Below are 22,399 nucleotides of genomic sequence, written 5' to 3'. Positions count from 1 at the left end.
TCGAAATGAACACCTGGGGATCATAGCGGTGTCATCTTACAACGGAAAGATGGTACTAATTAATTAATATCTTGTAAATTCTACCGTAGATAGCGTTCAAATCCTTTCTGAGAGATAAGTATAATGACGTTATCTCGTGGGAAAATATAGTATTAATCGGCTAATAGCTTGAGCGGTGTTCCGTAGATGGTGCCACATGTAAAGTTTTTTCATAAGGCCACATTATATTTAAAAAATTAAATATTAAATAAAAACGATAGAATTGACTATTGTTAATGCAGATAGTCAATTGGATAGGACTTGGCAAGTAATCTAACAACATTGGAAAAAATATTATCGAAAATAATAGTAATAAATGTGTGGTTCTTCTCTGCCTTTATTTATACGTGTATGAATTTGATCTTGACTATACTACGTGCTCTGAATTCAACCGTTGGCAATCATTGGCAATGTTGCTTTGTGGTTAGTGCATGACAGTCGTTTTTTGGTGACATTCGTTGATGGGCAACGAGTGATACGAATTGATGAGTTAATTATCAAGTCAACGGTATTACCGCATTCTTCTTATCAAATCTTAAAAACAAAAAGAGGAATAGAAATTAATAGATGCTAATAACCTTACGAGCACCGCAAGGTTTATAACAAGTACAAAGACAAACGTGAGAGTCTGTAATCGTTGCAGATACATTCCAGGCAACTAATTCATTTACTCCTATTTTGCAATTAGTCTGTGCCTTTAATTATAAGTTTACATTAACTTTTTTTCTATAGAATTCAATGCTAGGGAACACGATGGATTCCGGTAAACTCGTAAAGATGGAAGTGGATTATAGCAGCAACTGCGACGTTAAGATCCCAGAATGCAAAAAATTGGCTCAGGAGGGAAAGTTGCATGACGCTTTAGACCAGTTGCTAGCTTTAGAAAAATTGACACGAACAGTTAAGCATTTATTCTTTTGAATTTGCAAAATGTTTCGAAGCGTTTTATTCTTTCGATTTTGTGAAAATAACTTGTGCTTTCAGGGTGCTGATATGCTTTCCACGTCACGAATATTAGTAGCAATTGTTGAAATTTGCTTGGAAGCACGAAACTGGACAGCATTGAATGAACATATTGTTTTGTTGTCGAAAAGGCGGTCTCAGTTAAAACAAGCTGTTACAAAAATGGTTCAAGAATGTTGTACTTATGTGGATAAAATGCCAGATAAGGAGGCTAGAATTAAATTGATAGAAACTTTGCGTACAGTGACAGAAGGAAAGGTACAGACACTGTGCATAGTTTAAATTTAACATGTAAATATATGGAATTATTAATATAAATCATATCTTCCAAGATCTATGTGGAAGTCGAGAGAGCAAGGCTCACTCACCAATTGGCAAAAATCAAGGAAGAGGATGGGGATACATCGGGTGCTGCTGCCGTTATGCTTGAATTACAGGTACGTAAGTTACGAGAAATTATAACGACAATAAGACAATTTAATTGAATCTTATCTCGATTTAACAACCTACAGGTCGAAACATACGGCAGTATGTCGCGTTTGGAAAAAGCCTCCCTTATCTTGGAGCAAATGAGACTGTGCTTAGCAAAAGGGGACTTTATGCGCACTCAAATAATAGCTAAAAAGATCAATATCAAATTTTTCAAGGACGAGGACGAGGACATAGATGCACAGGCTCTTAGATTAAAATATTACGAGTGAGTCCTGACGCATGTCTCTTAGCTTCAGGAAACTAAAACATGAATATCATTACTAAAAGATTTCTTCTCTGGTATTTCAGTCTTATGATGGAATTAGCTCGTCATGAAGGTTGGCATTTAGAATTGTGCAGACATAATCGAGCTGTATTGGAGACACCAACCATTCGAGATGATCCAGAGAAAAGACATACCGCTCTTTCACGAGCCGTTTTGTACCTTGTACTCGCCCCGCATGAACCAGAACAGGCGGACTTGACTCACAGACTACTCGCGGATAAACTTTTGGACGAGATACCTACATACAAGTAGAATCCGTTTACCTTTAATTAATTCAATGCATTAATCATTTTCTTCTTTTGCATGATCAGATCCCTTTCAATGATTTTCTATTTTATTTCAGAGAGTTGTTACGTCTCTTCGTGAACCCAGAATTAATAAAATGGTCCGGACTTTGCGAAATCTATGAAAGGGATCTTAGGGAAACCGAAGTTTTTAGCTCTGCAACACAAGAAGGTCGTAAACGATGGGCCGATCTCCGAAACCGAGTTGTAGAACATGTAAGTGTACCAGTAAAAGCCCAAGATTTCGCACCTACATATATATACCGTTAAATTTTAATCGCCCTATTTTCATCGTTCTGTTTTCATCGTATTTGCAGAATATTAGGATCATGGCAAAGTATTATACAAAAATCACGTTGACACGTATGGCCGAATTATTAGATTTACCAGCTAAAGAAACTGAAGCGTGTCTCTGCAATTTAGTCGAAACCGGTGTAATAAATGCCCGTACAGATCGACTGGCCGGCGTCGTTCGATTCACTGGACCTCAAGAACCAGCTGCTTTACTAGACGCTTGGGCTGCTTCGTTATCGAAATTAATGAGCCTTGTTAATCATACAACCCATCTTATTCATCAAGAAGAAATGTTGGCTGTTGCTCAATCCTAACAGGTATACTTTGTCTTTTTTCTTCCTCTTCTTTCATCCCTGTATCCTTGCCACCACCGTCCCCGTGTCATATTTTCAGTCGATTTTTCTGTGTGCAATTTGTATGATCTAAAAAATCATTTCTACGAAAGGAATACTTATTAAAAATACGAAATATTATTTATATACATTTTGTATTCGCTGTACAATGAAACCGTTTAAAAGGCATTTCTTGTCTTGTGATTAACGCATGTACCAGATTGCAGCAATAAACTGGTTGTACGAAACGTACAGTGCTTTTTAATGGTTTCAGTAACACGCGACATGGAAACAATAAAAACAAGGTTTACGCCTGGCGCTGAGAACAATTTCGATACGCAAAACTGTCACAACCCGTGAAACCCTTTTAGAGTCAAAAACTTTTTTGTTTAATGTTACATGATTAGCGATACAGCCCCGATTATCGTACTTCTCGTTACGATGGTCATAACGCACTCGATCGACCCATGCGATTATTAACAAATGGTATTGTCTCAACGAATTACGAATTCATATATCTTTTTTTCATTTAAAAAATTGTCTTGATCGTCGTCTTTAAATTATCCAAACTCCTTATTTCCTATATGATACTAATACCATAATAATCTTGAGCCAAGACAATGTTACTTTAGTTGTACGTTACTCTTTACGGCATTGGTAGTTTTAGTTAGTGCGATTACAGCATTTGATTTTATCTATATTCGTTCGATTTATCTTCCGAGTTCCTGTGTCTTTTGGTAATGTTTTTGTATTAAAGACATTTAAAATGTCGAGAAGAAATAAGTAACCACAGATATGCCTAAAAAATAAAAAAGAGAAAGAAAGGCACGGTAGTTTCACCACATTGTCAACTTCTCATACAAAGTTCGAATGGATCACGTTCCTCGAGATGATTCTTCATCCTTTGTCCTCGCTAACGAATACAATGTGCGATAGAGAAGACATTATTTACACGCCAGATTTGCAGTCTGTTCAGAGGAGTGTGAAAGGTCGTTCGGCATAGCAAGAAATCGAGATGTTGGTTTCAAGGTTTTTGCCTGACAGTTTCGGCTACAGCAACATTTCCATCAGCGTTTATTCCACGACTCGATTTCGCATCTGAAGCAGAAATGAAAATAAAATTTTCCCACGTTTGATTAATTCTGTTTAAAATTACTAAAGAAAAGATTGCATTAGAACGGAGAACGTTTACCGTTCCCTAGAGTCCTGTGTAAAAGAGCAACCGCTTCCGCGTAGGATGGTGGCGGTAATTCGTTTGGAGTTTCTTGCACGATCACCTCGTACGAAGGAGGACTAGACGCCGCCGCACCAATTGGCCCCATAGCACGCGCACCACCGGTCAATTCCTGTAAATGCTGTTCAACGATCAAACCTAGCGTACTTGTATTTACTTACAGCCTTGCATTTGGAAACAAGTTTATTCTTTCTTTTTGGAATTGATTCAACGTTTAAAAAGTCTTACAAAACACGTTATCCATTAATTAGATATAGACGCATGAAATAACTTTCCATGTTCAAGTAATTGCCGCGCTGCCGCTTAAAATGAACAACGTGCGACCGTTGATTCGAACTTTACACCCTTAGACAGTTGCCGAAGAGTATAACGTCGCGAATAAAATCGAAGACGATCGTCGTTGTCGTCGTCATTGTCGTCATAGACGATAATCAAAATTAAAAGTATCGAAACAGAAGTAATCTGCGAAATAACTGCTTACCCTAAACAACTGTCGCTGATGAAATATCATCTCTATAACAGACTTTCTTCGAAGATAAAGCATACACTTGACAGCCACCATAAGTCCAGAACAGATGAATATCGGACCGATAAGCCACATGTGACCGAGGTACAAGACTATAAATCCGTTCGCGACGTCACCCAAAGCAAAAATAGTGATAGCTGTACCAATGGTGAATAGAACAACGCTCAGGGCTAGATAGCTATAGCTAGTGCAGTCACATTTGCCAAAAGTGTTCGCCGGTTCTTCATACCGTTGCTCGATGCGATGCAGTCTGCTCGATAGAAACGAGCTTTCGAAAAGTGTAGCCATATTCCTTCGACAGTAACTGTACGCCAGACCGAAATCTGATCGGTTGGAACGAACCAGAATGGACTAACCTACCTCTCCTACGCTTCAGTTCCTTGTTTACTATGCGCTCGTATTGCTTTCTCTTTCTTTCCTAATTTTCTTTATGGCACGTTGTCTGAACGGCTATCAACTTTTCATTGCAACCGATGAACGAACCTTGTAACAGATGCGAATTTAACCACATCGAACTGTATTATTTTCACTATTTAAGACGATAGTAGAAATTACACGCTTTAAGCGACGGTCAGTTTTTCATTAAAACAATAATCCGTTGAAAAACTGTTAATTCTTTCGCGATCGATGGAATTGTCAATTCATTTCGGTTTTCACGTTTAAACCGCAACTCCGCGTTAAGTAGATTACCAAGGTAGAAACTCGTTTGTGTTCCAAAGTCGTAAATATGCAGAGACTTTTATTTGGACAGAAACGAACGTTGTTCGGTGAAGTTAAAATACAAATAAACGGTAATTCAATCCATGGCACGAGAACGAAAACCACGGCGAAAAAACGGCACAAGTATTCGGATACTGTTTTACTTCCACGAACTCAATTCCCAGCGCAGATTAATGGAAAGAAACGGATAGAGAAAGACAAGTATTTAACCACGGCAAGTAATCTCCAAGTGTTATACGATTTTATTGTAATCTCGCTGTTCTAGTTTTTAATAGTTTCACATCGTGTTATTTCTTATAGAAAGCTGGCTTTTCCGAATTGTATGAATGGCAAAGAACACATCTGTCAGGACCAGAGTTTATCTTACACGATGGTCCTCCATACGCGAATGGAGTTCCACATATGGGACATGCTATTAATAAGGTACTGGCCCATTTATAATATCTGTAACATCTTTATCTTGTCTCTCTCTTCGTCATCTTACAGATTCTTAAAGACATTACGTTGAGGAGTAATGTTGTTCAGGGAAATCGAGTTCACTATATACCTGGCTGGGACTGTCATGGGCTGCCAATCGAAATGAAAGCTATTCAAGACGTCAACATGAATGATCCTCTAATGATTAGACAACAAGGTATGGTTTGTAAACCGTAAGATTCTTCTTCTCTGAAATATGCATTGTTAATTGATGTTAAGTTAATACACTACCTGGCTGTCGACTAAAATTAGTTGTATAAAAATAGATGTTTCACTTCAGTTTCATATCTTTTATTTTTAACGTAGCTCAAGAATACGCGAAGAAGGCTATTGCTCGACAGAAGCAAGCTTTTCAGTCGTGGGGTGTTATGGCCAATTGGAACGAATCCGGATGCTACTTTACAAATGAATCTTCGTACATAAAAAACCAGCTTTGTCAGTTCATAAAGTTATACGAGAAGGGAATTATATTTCAGAATTTCATGCCAGTCTACTGGTCACCTTCTTCTAGGTAATCCAAAATTCCATTATCTGGCTCATCAAAGGCAATAAAATTCTTTCCATGATTTTATATTCCAGAACAGCATTGGCAGAATCTGAATTGGATTATAATGAGCAGCATCAAAGTAAAAGCGCCATCGTTCGTTTACGTATTGACAAGTTTCCCGAAAAACTGAATTCGTTAAAGAATCGTATAGCATACGCACTTACATGGACTACAACTCCTTGGACATTAGTGGCAAATCAGGCTGTCTGTTTTGCAATGGATGCCATGTATTGCCTTGCCGAAGATAGCGAAGGAAACTTGAACATTGTCGGGGAAGAACTATTGCAAAATGTCGAGGCGAAAATTGGGCCTCTGAAGCCTATAATACGCGTGAAAGGTAAGTTCAATAGCTTATCAATGATTCTGAATTATTGAGTTGGAATTCGAAAGTATGTATGCGACTAATACTGATGTTACTAAAGGTAAAGAATTGGAAGGAACCACATACTTTCATCCTTTCACGGAAAAGAGATTACCTTTTCTACCTGCACGACATGTCACAATGAACCTAGGAACCGGCCTGGTTCATACTGCTCCCGCACATGGTCGAGAAGACTTCTTGGTCGCGTTAGAAAATAACATGTCTGTTGTAAGTGATTCATTAATCGGTATGAATATTTTACTTGTCGCTAAAGAATCGTGAACATTTACACAGGTATCCTTCGTAGACGTCGAAGGTAGATACATTGAAGCTGCTGGTCCAGAATTTCATGGTTTGAAAGTGTTGACCGAAGGAACAGATAAAGTCTTGCACCATATGGCAAAAGATGTCTTGCATGTCGAAATGTTTACACACAGTTATCCATACGATTGGCGAACGAAACAGCCAGTACTTATCCGCGCTAGCAATCAGTGGTTCATCAACATAAATTCTGTGAGGGATAATGTTATTGTAAGTAGTATCATTTCGTCTTTCCGACAACTTACCGTTCGGATAATTATTCTGAAATGAAACAATGGAAATGTGTACGTTATGTTTGCACAAGGACAGCATTGCGGACATAAAGATATATCCTGAATGTAATCGTAATTCTTTTACAAATGCTTTACTCGCTGGGATAAAAGATCGACCATACTGGTGTATCTCGCGACAACGTTCTTGGGGCGTACCCATACCTGTTCTTTTCAATAAAGTAACAGGTAAATCACTTACGAGCAGGTATTGTTTTTATCATATCTCCACTTGTGTCGTACGTACTCGAGCTTTACAGTCTTTTGGTTTCAACCATTACATTTCATGTTCTATCTTTTCAGGGCATTGATCGAACGTTTGTGTCATGCTATCGACGAATACGGTCCCGACTGTTGGTGGAAGTATTCAAAGGATGAGCTAATAGGATTGAATGTGATTCAAGAGATGAATGTTCCAATAGATGACGTGGAAAAAGGAAAGGTAAACTCATCTGGAAACTAGTACCGTTCCCAGATTCCCTAAACTTCAACCCAGCGGTATTAATTTTTTTTTTTATTTTGAGATTATGAGTTTGAACGTTTTTTAGGATATTATGGATATTTGGTTCGACAGTGGTATATCATGGTCAGCTGTCTTACCGGAAGGTAAAGCAAATCTTTGTTTAGAAGGATACGACCAATTCAATGGTTGGTTTCAGTCGTCGTTGATAACTTCCATCGCTTTACAAAATTGTCCACCGTATCGGTGAGTTATACATACGCAAGTTCAAAACGATACATAGAAATCGTGCGTACCCCATTTGCTTTAATTATTTTTCTTTTCTAGTGGGTTATTCGTGCACGGATTCGCAGTCGACGAAAACGGCTTGAAGATGTCGAAATCAGTGGGAAATGTGATCGATCCCGAAGAAATTCTGTTAGGTGGATCCAATTTAGAAAAAAGTCCGGTATATGGAGTCGATGTTCTAAGGTATACAATACAACTACATAATATAAATTTAAACGCTTCAAATTTTCTCTGGATTTCATTTATTTCATGAAGATGGTGGGTGGCTAGTCACGGAACTCAGCATATGAAAATACCTGTCTCGAAGGTATTGCTCGACGGATGCAAGCAGTCTATCCACAAATTGCGTTTGATTCTACGTTTCCTTTTGGGTTGTTTATATCCTCATCATCAAGGCGTTCACTGTGAACCTCACTATCGAATCATCGACAAGTATATGCTGTACGCATTGTATCATTACAACGAGCAGGTATCGAATCTTTTCGATTTGTTTATGTCGCACGGCTCTCGTGAACTTTTGCTTCAGTATTCGTTTAACATTATAATGATTTTGTCCATGTTCAGATGCTGGAACATTACAACAATTACGAGTACCATCATGCAAGTAAAACAATTATGAACTTTGTGGCAAACGATGTGTCTGCTTTGTATTGTTTCCTAATAAAAGATAGAGTTTACTGCGACGAAGCAACATCGCCGTCGCGTATCGCGGCTCTCAGTGTTCTAAGGGAAACGCTGACCGTTCTTTTGAGAACCATAGCTCCGATTGTTCCGCATTTAGCGGAAGAAGTATGGTCATACCACCCTGAAAATCACGGTAACTGAATAATTTATCAGAAAGGTATGCAAAGAAAATCATTAAAGACTGCCACATTAATTGTTTGCTTTTTTTTTTCTTTGTAAATGCAGCGTCGATACCATTCCATCATACCTCGTACAGGGTACCAGAATCTTGGAACGATCCAAAAATCGTAGAGCGCTTGAACGCGGCGTTTTGCATACGAAACAAACTTCTAAATACTGTCAGTACGAATACATGGGAGTTATCCGGCACCATAGAAGCTACAACGGCAGATTTTGTCTGGCTTTCGGTAAGTATCCAGTGAAGTAACAATCGCTAGTATCGAGTAAATACTAGTTTTCTCATATTTTATTTTATTCAGTTATTGCACGATGAGAAACAACGATCGACGTCTGAATTATGCGAAATTTTGCAACTATCCTCGATAAAATTGATCGAAAATCCCGATGTTACCGAAACGCAAATTCAAGTAGAAAGTAATCAAAAAGTGTTGTGCGATCGATGTAGGAGGTATCCCGAAGTCGGGGAAGATGGTTTGTGTTTGCGTTGTGCTGGAATAGTTGCTAAAGACAAATCGGCGTCTGCTGTTATGTAGCTGATATTACAAGACTGATCGATACCTTTAACGAGAGATTCGCTACCCTACATGTTATGCAGTGGTCTGTACAAAAAAAATGATACGTTATAATGTAATCAATATTATAGGATCATGTTCAATTTTTTATTAATCTTTAAATTACGATGAAAGGTAATTTGCAACATAAACCATAAGCAAGACAACGTGGGTGATCAAAGATGGTATAATTTATTATAACTCTGAAGGTCCTGTCGAAGAACCTCGATAGGTCTTCACAGTTAAATCATACATGTGGTTTATGTTAAGAGCATTTAAAAAATGCATCAAGTGCGGTTGATAGCCGCTAGTAGCCAATTTAAACGCAACGTGCGCCATGTACGCGCGTAATTCGCAGAATGCTTGATACATTTGTTCCAGCCTTTTAAAATTCGGGTGCACGTATCCTGTCGATTTCATGGTCCAAGAATGAGATCGTAATCTGTTGTGGAATTTCAAGATAACTTTAAATATGTTATTCAAACAGACACGCACTTTTTCGCCACGAGCGTTCAGCATACATCTGCGCAATGGAACGGACAAGTAAGGAAAACTAATTATATTTTTCATTATGATTTGCTTTCATGATAATTCGTACCTCGAGAGTATTCGTTTTATGTAATTCACATGCGACAAATAAATCTGATCCACGGTCAACGAATGTTCCAAATCTTTCTCGAATTCAGTCCAGCTGGCGTATAGAACGCTGCATGTTAAATAATTATGCAAAGCATTCATGAATTGCGTCATCGAATGCCTGTATAACTGCAACTGTAAACAGATTGAATATTAACAGCTGCACGTATAAACGGCACATTATCGATAATTGTACGCTCACCTTATGATACTGTTGCGATGTAAGTGCTTTGCGTTCTCGCTTCATGATACTGAAATCTTCTTGCAACACCCACGATACTCGACCACTTGTTATCAGAAATTTAAATACTTTCCCATACTGTTGCATAACCGCATCGTCGAGTATAATATTCAACGGCCAGATTATCTTGTAATTTAGTGACAGACAGTCTAACGCAGCTGGATCGGACATCTATGAAACAATCATGCTAAGAGTGCGATAGCTTTGGAAACTGTAGAATAGAATCAGAAGAGAAGTAGCATAGTATAAAAGAAAATTGATCATTTACGTGCAACTGCGTCGGTGGGTTTGTAGCCGAGAGACCGAGAAGTTCCGAGTTGACGTAAACGTTGTTGAATGAATTGACGAGGGCTCGTTCCAAGAGGTTCGTTAACGTGGCGGAATTAAATAATTCAACGGGTATAGAGATTTCGTATAAACGGGTATAAAGCGCATCCGTCAAGCTCTTTGAAAATTCTCCGTTCAACAAAAAGAAGTAACTACGTAAACTATGCAAATGCAATAATAAATTGTTTTCTTTTAAAAAGTATTTAATAACTGCATTGTTAACGAGTCGACTCTGTACTTCCAGAGGAACACGAATCGACTTCTCCAGGTAAGCTTGAAGGGAAGTGTGATCGATTAACTCGACGTCGGAAACGGTCAAGTTACTGGCTGTTGCCGGTAACACGATAGGTGCTGGTTCGTCCTGTTGTAATGCAAATATATCGGAAAACGTTGCATCTTGTTTTATGGCTGCAGGTGATTTCGTAAATGTACGAGACGAAGTGGACAGCATCTCGATACTAGAGATCTCAATGGGTGAACGATCCTCCGAATTGTGCGTTTGTGAAACGGGACTCTGCACCGATGAAGGAAAATTGTCCGTCGTACACGACATGGGTGTTTCTAGATCATTTCTCTCGTTCGGATTTCCAGTATCCTCGGCACTGTCAGCGACACTGCATGTCATATCGCTGGCGTCGAATGTAATTTTGATTTTTTCCACGTTAAGCTCGTTATTATTTGGTGTCATGTTACCTTCCAGGGACCATACGTTTTTGCGAACACCCGATTCTATCGTTGAGTTATCGATTTTCACAACATTTAAAACAGTGGGCCTCTCGATCGTCGCTGTACGAACCGCACAGTGGTCGGGCTTACTGTTCAGAATGTTGTCAAGTTTCTTATTTGTAGAAGGTACTGTCGCGTATAACCGATCGGCGTCCGTAGCAATGATCACTCTCGTTGGGGTCACGCTTCTCGGTAGCTTCGACATCGTTTCCCCCTTTGAGTCTTTTACTCGTTGATTATTCAATGGATCGACAACGCAAAAATTGCTGTCCTCGTTATTATTGTTCAATGCCGTGTCCGTGTAATCTGTAAGTCGACTTCGTCTCAAATCTTCTTGGCCGGCTTGAAAAATCGTAGCTGTCGTTGATGCAAATGCATTTCCGACAAACGTTTGATAGGACGCTCGCGCATAATTTTTATTTTCATCTTCAAACGAGATCGGTGTCGAGGGACTTGATCCGAGGACAGGACGGACTTGTTCTATAACTTTCAACTGATCCTGCGAATTTCGGTTCATCGAAGCTAATACGTCGATCCTCTTCTCAAAGAAAGCCATTCTTTTGGCACGCCATTTAGAACGCATGCAACGATTATCAATCTCGATTGCTAGATTCTCATAGTAATTTAGAATGTTTGTTCTGTAACAAATAGAATACTCATTTTCAACCAAGATCGTTCAGGACAAAAAGATAAACTTCGTTAAATTAATTTACGGTACCGTTCGACGTGACGTGAATTTTCTTGCAACGTATCAACATGTTTATTATAATTACTTTGCAAAAATTCGTTTTCTCTTTTCTTCTTCTTCTGCATTTCGATAATCGAATATTGTTCTTTCAAACTTGTAAAAAAGTCACGCTTCGTTTGAGCGATTTTTTTCAACGCGTCCTCCCGTTCTCCTAAAATGATTTCATTCGAAAAATAAATAGGAAAACTAACGATAACCATACTATCGTTGAGGTTTTAACGAGGGACACACTTACGTCGAATTCTCAATAGTGTATCGTGTTGTGCCCGAATAACAAACTCGGCCATTTCCTTTTCCAACTGTTTCTGCTGGAGAATAGCCGTGGACAAAGAAAGTGTCGGGCCAAGAGCTGCTTTACCTTTCTGTTCGTATTTTCGGTACCTTGATGATTGTTCGCAGAGTGTGGTCACACTCAAACAAACTTTCAATTCCGGTTGTTCGGTCATGCATACACGACATACAGGATTCTAAAGCCTCGTTTCAGGATCAGTATAACGTAATCGATACTATATACAACTGTCCGACATTTTCATATTATTACGTATCTAATACAAATACCTTTGTGTCGCAGATTCTTAGAAGTCTCACTGTTTTCCCACACTGCAGTATTGATTCCGCTAAACTGCTTAGAAAACCGGGAATTGCTTCGTTACGAACGCTAAAACTTTTTGTCCAAAATTTATGATCCCTATTACGTAGGTACTGTGATCGGGTTTTAATCATAAATTCACCATAAATATCATCGCATACACCTTCAAACATCCATTTTTGCAAGAATCTATAAATGATTTTAAATTGCAGAACGTGTATATTCTCGAACTACATAGTAGCCAGAACACTATGTACTCTTCCTTCAAACAGTACGTACCGAAAGTAAACATCGCAGCATGATTTCAGTAAAAAATAGAATACCAAAGCGACTTTAGTATCTGTCACTTGAATCGCCTCGTTATAAATTCTAGTTAGAATACTGCTCCCTTCCGGAAGCGTACATTCATTTTCTTTGTAAGGTTTGCAGAGTTTAGCAACTTTCGTGATTAACCTGGCCACTGGACGCACTCTCTGGAACGTCTTCAACAACCGCTCTGACGTATTTTCGTGATTGAAAATTCTAACGAGTGTCGCTCGATAATAAAGCAATAATTCCTTGATACTTGTGCACACAGCCTATAAAATGACAAAGTGAATTATTGAAATATTGCGACCATTACTTTCTTTACGTCACACTCCTCTCGAACCTTAAATATAAGACCCTCCTGTAATAATTTGCCGGTTTGTATTTGCGGCATAATAAAATCCGATAAGAATCTAAAGCAGTTACCCCAATTGATAGCTTCTTGGCAAGCTTTTTGTAACGACTGCGAGCACACGCCGTGCACACTGATGTTCTTTCGTAACGTGAATCCCTTCTACGACATTCAGATAACAATTAATCATACATATTTTACCGTTTTACCATGTTCAATTTTAGTTCACTTAAGTACATACCACATGCATGTAGTCGAAAGTATTTGACTCTATTCCGAGTAACATTGATTTTAAATCACCGACAAAATTTCTTACAGAAATTTCTTCCAACAGCAGCACAGTGTTTATCATCTGTATCAAATAAATGAAAAGAAAGACTATATATAGCGGTATTGGTTAGCAGTCTTTCCACCTAAAGAAAGACTTAACACGTGCTTTTACCTTTCGTGAAAGCAACGATAAGCTGTTCATTTGTTTAATTTTCGCTAGATGTATCGAAGCTGTTGGAATATCAGTCAGAAACATTCGTTCCTTTGGGGGTTGTATTTCTCCAAGACGTTCCCACGTACGACGGTGAGAAACGGAAACGTTATTAATATGGTCGATATCGTTCCATTCGTAGTTCTGACACTCCGTAGGAAAGTTCAATTCTTCGATGACACTATGATCCGAAGACTTCCAACCATCTATAAGAATTTCATCCTCCAAGGCAATTGCTTCCGAGCAAGAAAACGGAAGATAAGAATACTTGGCTACAAGGCTTTTCTCGCTGGAAAAACTGTACTTACTTTCGTTGTCATTGCCACATGTCTAACAGAACAAATTATATAAAAATTATATAAAATAATTTCTCTGTACGTAAGATTTAAGATGTTAAGGCTTATTCTCACCAGTACTTCCTGCGAAAAGTATGAATCTAAATTTAAGTTTTTCATAAAATACTGATTCGAAAATATCAGTGCTTGAGATGAGACCGTGTCAAATACATGAGCAGATGTGAAATCTGACGTAATAGATATGCTGGAACATATGAAAACAAAATGAGAATGTAATAACAAAGAAAGAGGAAAATACATTTTATACAGCTTACTCTGCAGACTCTGTCCCAATTGTGCCACTGGACTTTACTGTTCCATGTAAAAGGTGTAATTCATTTGTAATAGCTGCTGGTAAAGCATGCATAACTTGAAGCCTTTGTGTTTCTAATGTTGCTTCAAATTTATTGGACAATATAAAACATTCCATAGGGAATGGTTGGAAACACTGTGCATTACTGGTAGTATATGTGATTTCAGGTACAGCAGGATTAGCTTTACCATAATAAAATATATTCTAGGAGTTACAAAGGAAACAAATTGAAAGGCAAAACATTTTAGACATTGTGTACAGTTATAGCATTTGTACTTACTGTAATTGGCTCAGGGGTAACATTAAAATTTTTCAAACAAACAAGTAGTTGTAAAACAGAATATATGGATGCATTTGAGCAAGAAGACTCCTCGAGGTCTCCTAACAGCCTCTCCAATGCAACAGGATCACCCGAACGCATTAATCCTAATTTCATTATAAAGACATGCTTTTGTATTTCTAATATTGGGTCAATCTGTTCATGGTCCATGTAATCTATAAAAACAAAGTCACGATATCAAAGACAGGAAAAGCAACAAACAGATGCAAGTAAAATACTGTTTTTCTAATCTATTTTCTTCTAATGTCACCTTGCTTAAGGGCTTTTCCATCGGCTTTCTTAAGTAATATCTCGAAAGCCTTGCTCCGAAGAAACTTGACCGTTTTGTTGTCATGATCGTAGATAAATTGAGCGTTTCGACGAAAAGGCTGTCGATACGTTTGTAACAAGTGTCTACTTAAATCGGTAATGAGACCATAAACGTCAACATCATCGTCGGAATTCATTACTGTGTATACACTAGTGTTGACAATAATTAAAAACTTAAATTATCTAGCACAACAAGAGGATACATGCCTATATTTTCATGTAACGTTCATCCCGTGTTTCAACAAACGCCACAACGGCTTGCGTGAATCTTTAATCACGAAAAATTTGCTGTGTGTATATGTACATATATACGATATATATATATATATATATATATATATATATATTCCATATAAAAGTATACGTCAGTCAAACTGATCAATGTTATTTTAAAATCAAAAAAACATTAGATGTATACAAATCACTGTAAATAGGAAATCATAGGAATGCTTTGAATTCATAACATGGGACAGTTAAGCTCCTAACGACACCGTCACAAACTGTAAATTCTGTCGTCGGAGAAAAAAAAAGCTGTAATAGGTATACAATTGTATCAGATTGCATAATAAAGAGCTGTAAATAGATGTAATATACAAGGCAAAATATGCATACAATTAATTCAGATTCGAATGATAAGCTCTTTAACCTAACGTCATCTAGCGATACAAAGAAAAAACTAATCGTTTAATAGTTTGACCATTTAGCTGTAAGTGGCGTTATCAATTTATTCCTTACGGATACGTCATTTAGGGAGTTACGGTTGGTTACGGTTTATTACTATGTACATAACAACGGTTATCGCCTTGGTGTGCTGGTAGCACTGTTTCAAATCAAGCATTTGAGTAGTTTGTAAACAATAATACGAACAACAAGCCGTGTGTGTTAAATGACCGGACGTTTTTCTAAATATATGTAACCGGTTATACGCAAGAAGCTTCATCGTTAGTATTTGAATTGAAATGTAGCCGTTCACTTGGCCCGTTCCCCTTTGAGTAAACTAAAACTGTGGTATCCGTTAGAAAAGTAGAGGTAATTCATTTACATTACTAGTTCGTCTTTTCTTTCCATTGTCTTGCTGACAGAAATAATTCTTCGAATTTTACTTATTCCTGTTGAGCAGGAATCATTGCATGTTTTGCAAGTACTAATGTTACAATGTCTTTTAGAAACGGATGATACAATGGCTGAAGAAAATATAGAGATATGTGGATTTCTAGATGTAAAATATCTCAGTGGTAAATACAAGGTTCATAAAGTGAGAAAAAGGCCATTAGCTCCTTGGAAGGTTTGGAGAAGACATTGGTGTTCCATAAAAAAGCTAGGCCCTGGTCTGGGTGTCAGAGTGCAACTTGATTACAATATTAGCAGTGGTGTTACTATGTCACCAAATGACAAAGACAGTTCACTGATAATACCATTGGATGCTATTATTTGTCGTACTCAATCTAGATCCAAACAATTCGCCTTTGGTATATTCCCTACCAAGGAAAGGAAACCGTTGATATATTTTGCTGGTACTTCAGAAACCGAATCACAGAGGTGGATGGCGAATATCAGGCAATTGTTAAGACCTAGAAGGAATCGGTTCATACCAGGATCATACATCATGTCTATGGTTGATAATGTCCATTCCAAGTCATCAGGACTTACTGGTAATTACGTATTTTCTTTCTTAATGGTGAGTGTATATCTAATGGTTGCAACAACTTTACAGGATTGTATGGTGATTTAGTGGCCAGTACAGTAGGAGTTTTTATAAAGGATGCTCATTCGGGTGAAGTAATAGGAAATTTTGAATGGAGGGAACTGGGCCAGTCCCACCTCAGTACAACGGGACATCCGGACGATGTTAAATGTATTTGCGTAATCCATACAACCAAAGAATTCCGTGGTGGAGTTGGAGAGCTTCATATGTTTTGTTTAGAAGCTGATAAATTGCTGCAAGATTTAGTGACTCAAGGTCGTGGTCCAAGAACTAAATTCGGTAGAAAACCCCTCAGTTTAAGCGAAGGTGACCTCAGAATATCGAGGTTTGAAGAACTGCAACGACATTATCCAATACTAAGCGCGAGGATCGATGTCAGGATGTTAAATAGAAATAGAATAACCACTATAGGACATGAACCAATGAATTCCCCAGTATACAATAATCTAGTAGAAGATGTTTATCAACCAGAACCATCCAGTGTTCAAAACATTACTGGCAACATAGGGGAATGGTCTAATTGTTCTCGCGATAGAAGAATTTCTGGCATGTCGGTAGCCTCGGGAATTTACGAAGAAATTGCAGATAGGATGGAGAATGCTAAAGCTACTACTTCGCGTTTCTATTTGGATCCGTTTTTTCATGATTACGAATCGGAAGAACCACCGCCTCTACCACCACGACAAAGATGCGCTTCAGAGTCCATGAAAGGAGTTAGGTCTGTACTCGTGACTAGTAATGACTAATATTACTTCGTAATTTAATTGCTCAACGGAATTAATGTTTTTGTCTTTAAGGTCGCAAGATGTTCTGATTTCTCAGCGCGGTATCGTTTCTATAGCATCCACTCGAAACCCAGGACAAGGCGAAAGAAATGCTTTTGCTATGCAGAGAAATGTGGATACTTCTTTCTATGTTCCCATGTTACCTAGACTAAGAGATATCAACTTTCATCACCTACAGACACAGGCATCTTTGCAAGAAAGTGACTATGTTGATATGCGATGAAGCTTACAACAAAAGTAGCGAACAGGTTTCTTTAACATGCTAATACTCGATACCTAAATATACTACCTCTCTTTTCTCGTCCACCCTTTTTCGTTCATTTTTCTTTTTCTTTTTTTTTTATTTCGAGAATATCGTAAAACTTTTATTTTGCAACGTAGATCAAACCGAGTAAATGTTATTTCGACTACGTATAAAGACGAGAAAAAAGTGGTTAATAGTTCAGTATTTGAGGAAACTTGAGTTCCTATGCATACAAAACTTTATATGTTTTATTAATCATTATAAATTTGTACATGTACGAGGCTTCTGTTTTCGGAACTGTACTGGAGCGTATTATTCAAGCAAAAGTTATTATTTCAGTTTAGTAGAAACAGTTTTTGTTCCTTTAATTGTATTTAGACTTCTACGTCTTATGTATCTTTTAATTAATCCGTCGACGCCAGTCGATACTTTGATCCTAATCCTTGATTCGTGAAGATATCGAATTCTTCGCGATTCAGAAGGGCTCCACGTACATCGTCCAAAATGATTACCTTCGGATGTCTACAAATTAAACGAAAAGACTGTCACGGCTTCGTGGTATACATATGTATATATATACACATATACTTATATTGACATTTACAGCAAAACGAGTAATTATGAATTTTATAGAAAATATATATGTACCAAGTACCCCGGATAAAGAAGGAATATTTACCCATTATCGTATCTTTCCCAAGCTTTTGCCAACGACATTCTGACCAAATCATCTACAAGGCATTCGACCGCCTATAAAAAGAAAAATATATTTGATAAGAGAAAATACTATTGCCGTAGGAAGAAAGAGAAATGTTGGATATATCTTACTTTCATTATCATTCGACCAGCTGCACCATCCACCACACTAGGCAGAATCTCTTCAGGATTTAATTTAATACCTATTTCTCTTGCTGTTTCGCAAACAAAGTCGTAAAACGATATCGACTTCATTTCCATTTCTAACACAGCGACCTTAGCGTCCGAAAGACTCGTGTTATCTTTTACCTCTCTTACAGTTGCATTTTTATTTTCACATGGTATTTCATTCATAATATCCACTTCGACGTCGTTTTCGTTCGACTGTTCCGAATTACAATCAAACCGATGATCGTACGAACGACCTGGACAAACTTGTAGCCACTTACAGAAAGCATCAGGTTCCGTGCACGTGGAAGTGCTTTTCATAATTGTGGAATCAGGTAAATTCTTTTGTTTCATCGTCTGACCGACAAAATCAGAGGAGCAAGGCGTATACCCGTGTAATCGAGCCCAGATCATTATTTCTTTAACGGTCCATAATTCTTCCATTGGGAATAATTTCTTCTTCAACAAATTTTGAATAATCTTTGCTCGACTCCATTCACAAGCAGTTCGTTTCGCAACGTTATATTCAAAGAACTCTTTCTCGGATATGCATGCATAAGGATGAAGTTGCCTGTAATCTGAGTCAGAAGCATCTCTAGTAATAATCGGCATTCTTCTGACAATGAATCTCAGCAGACTTTCAATGTCTCCGATCTTCGCAGCATCGATTGCACGGAAGACTTGATCGCAGAATTCCTTTTTACTTTGAAGTTTGTGCTTATCTTTACCCAAAGTAATTTTCTGCCGTGGTTGCAGTTTCAATTCCTTTAATTCTTCTTGATTACTCCATGTCAGTGCATGTTCCTCGGGTCCAAACCTCTTCTGAGGATTAGCAGGGTGATCATTTTGTGGATTTCGTCTTTCAACTATTTTCAAAGCTGGTATATTGGAATTTACATTCAGGAGAACATTCTTAGAAAGCTGAAGTTTGAGTTTTTGCTGAGTTTCAGCTCTATTCGGCCCTGAACCTGGAGGCTTCTTCAACAAACTGATACCACGTGAAGGGGCTGAATTTACTTTCTGTTGTGATAGACTTGTGTTATGTTTATAAGCCTGATCATCGCTACGTGGAATCGTAATGTCCACAGAGATTGTTTCGTTATTTTGGAGAACCAAAACGTGCTTGCTCGATGATTCGAATAATGGCGGAATAGAGATTTCCAAGGGACAAAGATTGGATCGTAGTTTCGAACACGAAGATGGAAGAGCTTTTATCTTGCATGTGTCAAATTCACTTAACAATGGAGAATCATTTAGGCTTGTTTCTTCTTTTTTTTGTATTCTATTCGAGTCTGTATTCATAATCGGTTCAGTCTGTTTTTCATTGCTGTTCTCGAGGTATTCTTTCGGAACCTCATCCACCGATGAATCGACTAGTTTTGGGGAAACCGATAAGTGATCGATAGTTAAGTTTCCTTCGAAACGATTCAAGTATATTGAACCACAATAATCATGATCAAGATCGACGTAAAATCGCTGTCGTTCGGAACTCGTTAAACATTCGTCGTCGGTCTCCTGCGAAGATTCTTGTTTAATAAGTACAGCAGAGTTTTTACTTGCCGTACCGGATGCATTTTCACAATTATTCGTAAAATCGAGCGCGGAATCGGAGTGCCCGACGCTTTCTACCTTTATCTTACAGCTGTCGTCGAAATGCGTTTCGACTCGAGATCCGATCTCATCGAAAGTCTGAACGCTGCCTCTGTCTGTGTTTCGTTTGGTACTTCGAGGATCTGTGTAGATCCATATATCGACCAGAGTTTCAGATCCTAAAGTTTGCAGACCAGTATAAGTACGGTCTAACTTTAAATGATGAATTATGTCCATTGGTTTATTCAGGGCACTTTTAAAATGTAATTGTACTCTCAGCGGGAATTCGCCCCAGCCGCGTCTTGATAGACAAAATGGCGGTGTTGTAACTTCCACAACATCGTTAGGCCTGTAGCTAGGATGTAAAAAGAATCTGACTTTGCTGACGAAATCATCGATATCAGGATTGTCCTTGTTCCCTCGAACGTACATTGTCCATTTGTGACTGGCCGCGTCCTCTCTCCATTCCGGTGGAATCCATTTCGAAATATTTCCAATGATTATACGTTTCCTGACCTTGTGCCTAATACCTCTTGATGGATAAGGAGACTCTGGGACTCCACATTTCGGTGGAATATATCGCGGTATCTTTTTCGGTCGTGATTCTTCGTCCGTTTCATTGTTCCTTTTTTTTAAAGGACAATCTTCAGAGACTTCTTTCTCAGACTCTTTTGATTTCAATGCTAAACCATCGACTGTATTCAAAGGGCACTCGGCTGATGTTGCAACTAACGAAGTGTCATATATTTTTGGTGATTTACCGATCAATTGTTTTATCGCCGGATGAATTTGAGTTTGCCGTCCTTCCCCGTTTTGTGAGTTATGACATTGCTTGCGATTATAGAAATCAGCAACAATAACGTAACGTAAAAAGTGCAGAGCTTTCGATGCTCTGTGCAATCTTTCCTGTATCTCTAAAACCTCTTTCTCTTTTGCATTTATTTCTTGCGAAAATTCCTTTTCGATAATGGCTGTTATCTTTTTTGCAGTATTACTTCTTGCTGAAAGTATAAATAAAATTTAATCTTTAACACACTCGCTGCCACGAGAAATTCGTAAATAACGTGTCATGCATCGCTGATTTGTATTCTCATTCACACACACATACACACACGCCGTCTTCGCGTTTGACGGAATTATTCAACTTGTATTATTTTTATCATATTCAACGTTCAACTTTGATGTTGTCACCGACCCTGAAGTCGCGGCCTATCGACACCAGAAAATCACCCGTCAACACACTGTTAAAACAACGAATTAATGTCGGATCGGAGCTGGTTAAGGTTAGAAAAGACAATTCTTAAATGGGGCAGCTTATGATAATTGATAAAAAATGTTAAATTACCGTTCTCTTCGTAAATTCGTTGATGATTCTCGTCGTTTGCAACGGAGGGCCCGTAGTCGGGATCTTGATCTTTTAAGACGCTCATTTACCATGCTCGATTTCGGACGTTTTCAGTAACTGAAACAGTGTTAGAAATATTTCCGAACATTAACGGATTTATCTTTGCTGGCTACGCAAATATAACTGCGTTAGTAATAATGTCAGGTTTTTAATAATAATACTTGCGATCATTTAAATAACGAACATGTGCTCCGTATTTTGTTTTGAAGTCCCGTATGAGACTGCTCCAAATTCTGATGTATCCGTTTATGTAAACAAACGTTACGGGTTATACTGCTTATACACAAACGCTTCTGTCAAAATAATGTGTTCCGTTCAGAACAGAAAACTTGTTGCACTTTTAATGATAACTGTTATCCGAAGATTTTCTGTACACATGGCATTATAAGTCACGAACGTGGACATGTGTGTATGTACGTACAGGACGTTTCAGAAGAACATTACGAAGTGTTCACTTGGAAATTACCAGGTACAGTGCTTTTTGATGTTTTCTATTGCTGCTACAGTTTTATCTTGATGACAGTACGAATCATTGAGTTGTGTTTGCGTGTAATTTGTGATAAATATGTATATTTTGATTGAAGATACGTATTTAACGGAGTTGTAAGAGATGTGTAAGAGAGAATCGTGTGAAAATTTTTGTTATTTTAGTTTGTAATGGCCTACAAAACGATTTAAAACACAGAAATATCGTTCATATCGAGATTGAAAATTTGTCTAGCGATGCCAGACCATGAAATTTTCTTGAATCGAACTGTGCATTAAGAAACATTGATTATGAACTTTCTGATTGTTAGTTAATTTTATAGCATGTAA

The 22,399-nt window shown here is 38.0% G+C and overlaps 6 protein-coding genes across 7 annotated transcripts; 3 read left to right on the top strand and 3 right to left on the bottom strand.

The window, feature by feature from the left end:
• The first annotated feature begins 457 nt into the window (after positions 1–457).
• On the top strand, positions 458–2,985 carry LOC107193990 (26S proteasome non-ATPase regulatory subunit 12). Its single transcript, XM_015583540.1, has 8 exons — positions 458–693; positions 772–939; positions 1,024–1,260; positions 1,335–1,439; positions 1,515–1,699; positions 1,783–2,007; positions 2,103–2,259; positions 2,361–2,985. Exons 2-8 carry the CDS (start codon positions 778–780, stop codon positions 2,649–2,651), a joined length of 1,362 nt encoding a protein of 453 aa, XP_015439026.1. The 5' UTR covers positions 458–693; positions 772–777; the 3' UTR covers positions 2,652–2,985.
• A 708-nt stretch (positions 2,986–3,693) lies between these two features.
• Positions 3,694–4,904, bottom strand: LOC107193924. Its single transcript, XM_015583464.1, has 3 exons — positions 4,385–4,904; positions 3,862–4,024; positions 3,694–3,767 (listed from the first exon to the last, which is right to left on the bottom strand). Exons 1-3 carry the CDS (start codon positions 4,715–4,717, stop codon positions 3,694–3,696), a joined length of 570 nt encoding a protein of 189 aa, XP_015438950.1. The 5' UTR covers positions 4,718–4,904.
• Positions 4,905–5,064: 160 nt separating this feature from the next.
• On the top strand, positions 5,065–9,269 carry LOC107193923 (isoleucine--tRNA ligase, mitochondrial). The gene is made up of 15 exons (XM_015583463.1): positions 5,065–5,363; positions 5,450–5,572; positions 5,636–5,783; positions 5,933–6,137; positions 6,206–6,510; positions 6,596–6,762; positions 6,829–7,065; positions 7,160–7,332; positions 7,428–7,566; positions 7,673–7,830; positions 7,912–8,055; positions 8,128–8,341; positions 8,437–8,689; positions 8,782–8,963; positions 9,036–9,269. Exons 1-15 carry the CDS (start codon positions 5,157–5,159, stop codon positions 9,267–9,269), a joined length of 2,889 nt encoding a protein of 962 aa, XP_015438949.1. The 5' UTR covers positions 5,065–5,156.
• A 193-nt stretch (positions 9,270–9,462) lies between these two features.
• On the bottom strand, positions 9,463–15,208 carry LOC107193922 (gamma-tubulin complex component 6). The gene is made up of 16 exons (XM_015583462.1): positions 14,932–15,208; positions 14,622–14,836; positions 14,304–14,545; positions 14,104–14,233; positions 13,655–14,023; positions 13,454–13,564; positions 13,204–13,374; positions 12,834–13,132; positions 12,524–12,743; positions 12,201–12,432; positions 12,060–12,116; positions 11,936–11,957; positions 10,433–11,855; positions 10,126–10,335; positions 9,886–10,058; positions 9,463–9,810 (listed from the first exon to the last, which is right to left on the bottom strand). Exons 1-16 carry the CDS (start codon positions 15,125–15,127, stop codon positions 9,483–9,485), a joined length of 4,398 nt encoding a protein of 1,465 aa, XP_015438948.1. The 5' UTR covers positions 15,128–15,208; the 3' UTR covers positions 9,463–9,482.
• Positions 15,209–15,943: 735 nt separating this feature from the next.
• Positions 15,944–17,801, top strand: LOC107193973. The gene is made up of 4 exons (XM_015583516.1): positions 15,944–16,019; positions 16,157–16,642; positions 16,705–17,413; positions 17,493–17,801. The coding sequence occupies exons 2-4, from the start codon at positions 16,171–16,173 to the stop codon at positions 17,701–17,703; spliced, it is 1,392 nt and encodes a 463-aa protein (XP_015439002.1). The 5' UTR covers positions 15,944–16,019; positions 16,157–16,170; the 3' UTR covers positions 17,704–17,801.
• Positions 17,802–17,809: 8 nt separating this feature from the next.
• LOC107193972 lies at positions 17,810–22,016 on the bottom strand. Of its 2 annotated transcripts, none has more exons than XM_015583514.1 (5): positions 21,749–22,016; positions 21,524–21,640; positions 18,553–21,179; positions 18,404–18,474; positions 17,810–18,246 (listed from the first exon to the last, which is right to left on the bottom strand). In XM_015583514.1, the coding sequence occupies exons 2-5, from the start codon at positions 21,606–21,608 to the stop codon at positions 18,129–18,131; spliced, it is 2,901 nt and encodes a 966-aa protein (XP_015439000.1). In that variant the 5' UTR covers positions 21,609–21,640; positions 21,749–22,016; the 3' UTR covers positions 17,810–18,128. The 2 variants fall into 2 exon arrangements, with proteins under 2 accessions (XP_015439000.1, XP_015439001.1); XM_015583515.1 differs by having other exon boundaries at positions 21,768–22,016.
• Between the last annotated feature and the right edge of the window lie 383 nt (positions 22,017–22,399).

This window comes from Dufourea novaeangliae, unplaced genomic scaffold (assembly GCF_001272555.1).
Source record: "Dufourea novaeangliae isolate 0120121106 unplaced genomic scaffold, ASM127255v1 scaffold21, whole genome shotgun sequence".
NCBI classification, from domain to species: domain Eukaryota; kingdom Metazoa; phylum Arthropoda; class Insecta; order Hymenoptera; family Halictidae; genus Dufourea; species Dufourea novaeangliae.
The sequence above is the reverse complement of the archived record's forward strand: the minus strand, read 5'-3'. Positions and strand labels throughout refer to the sequence as shown.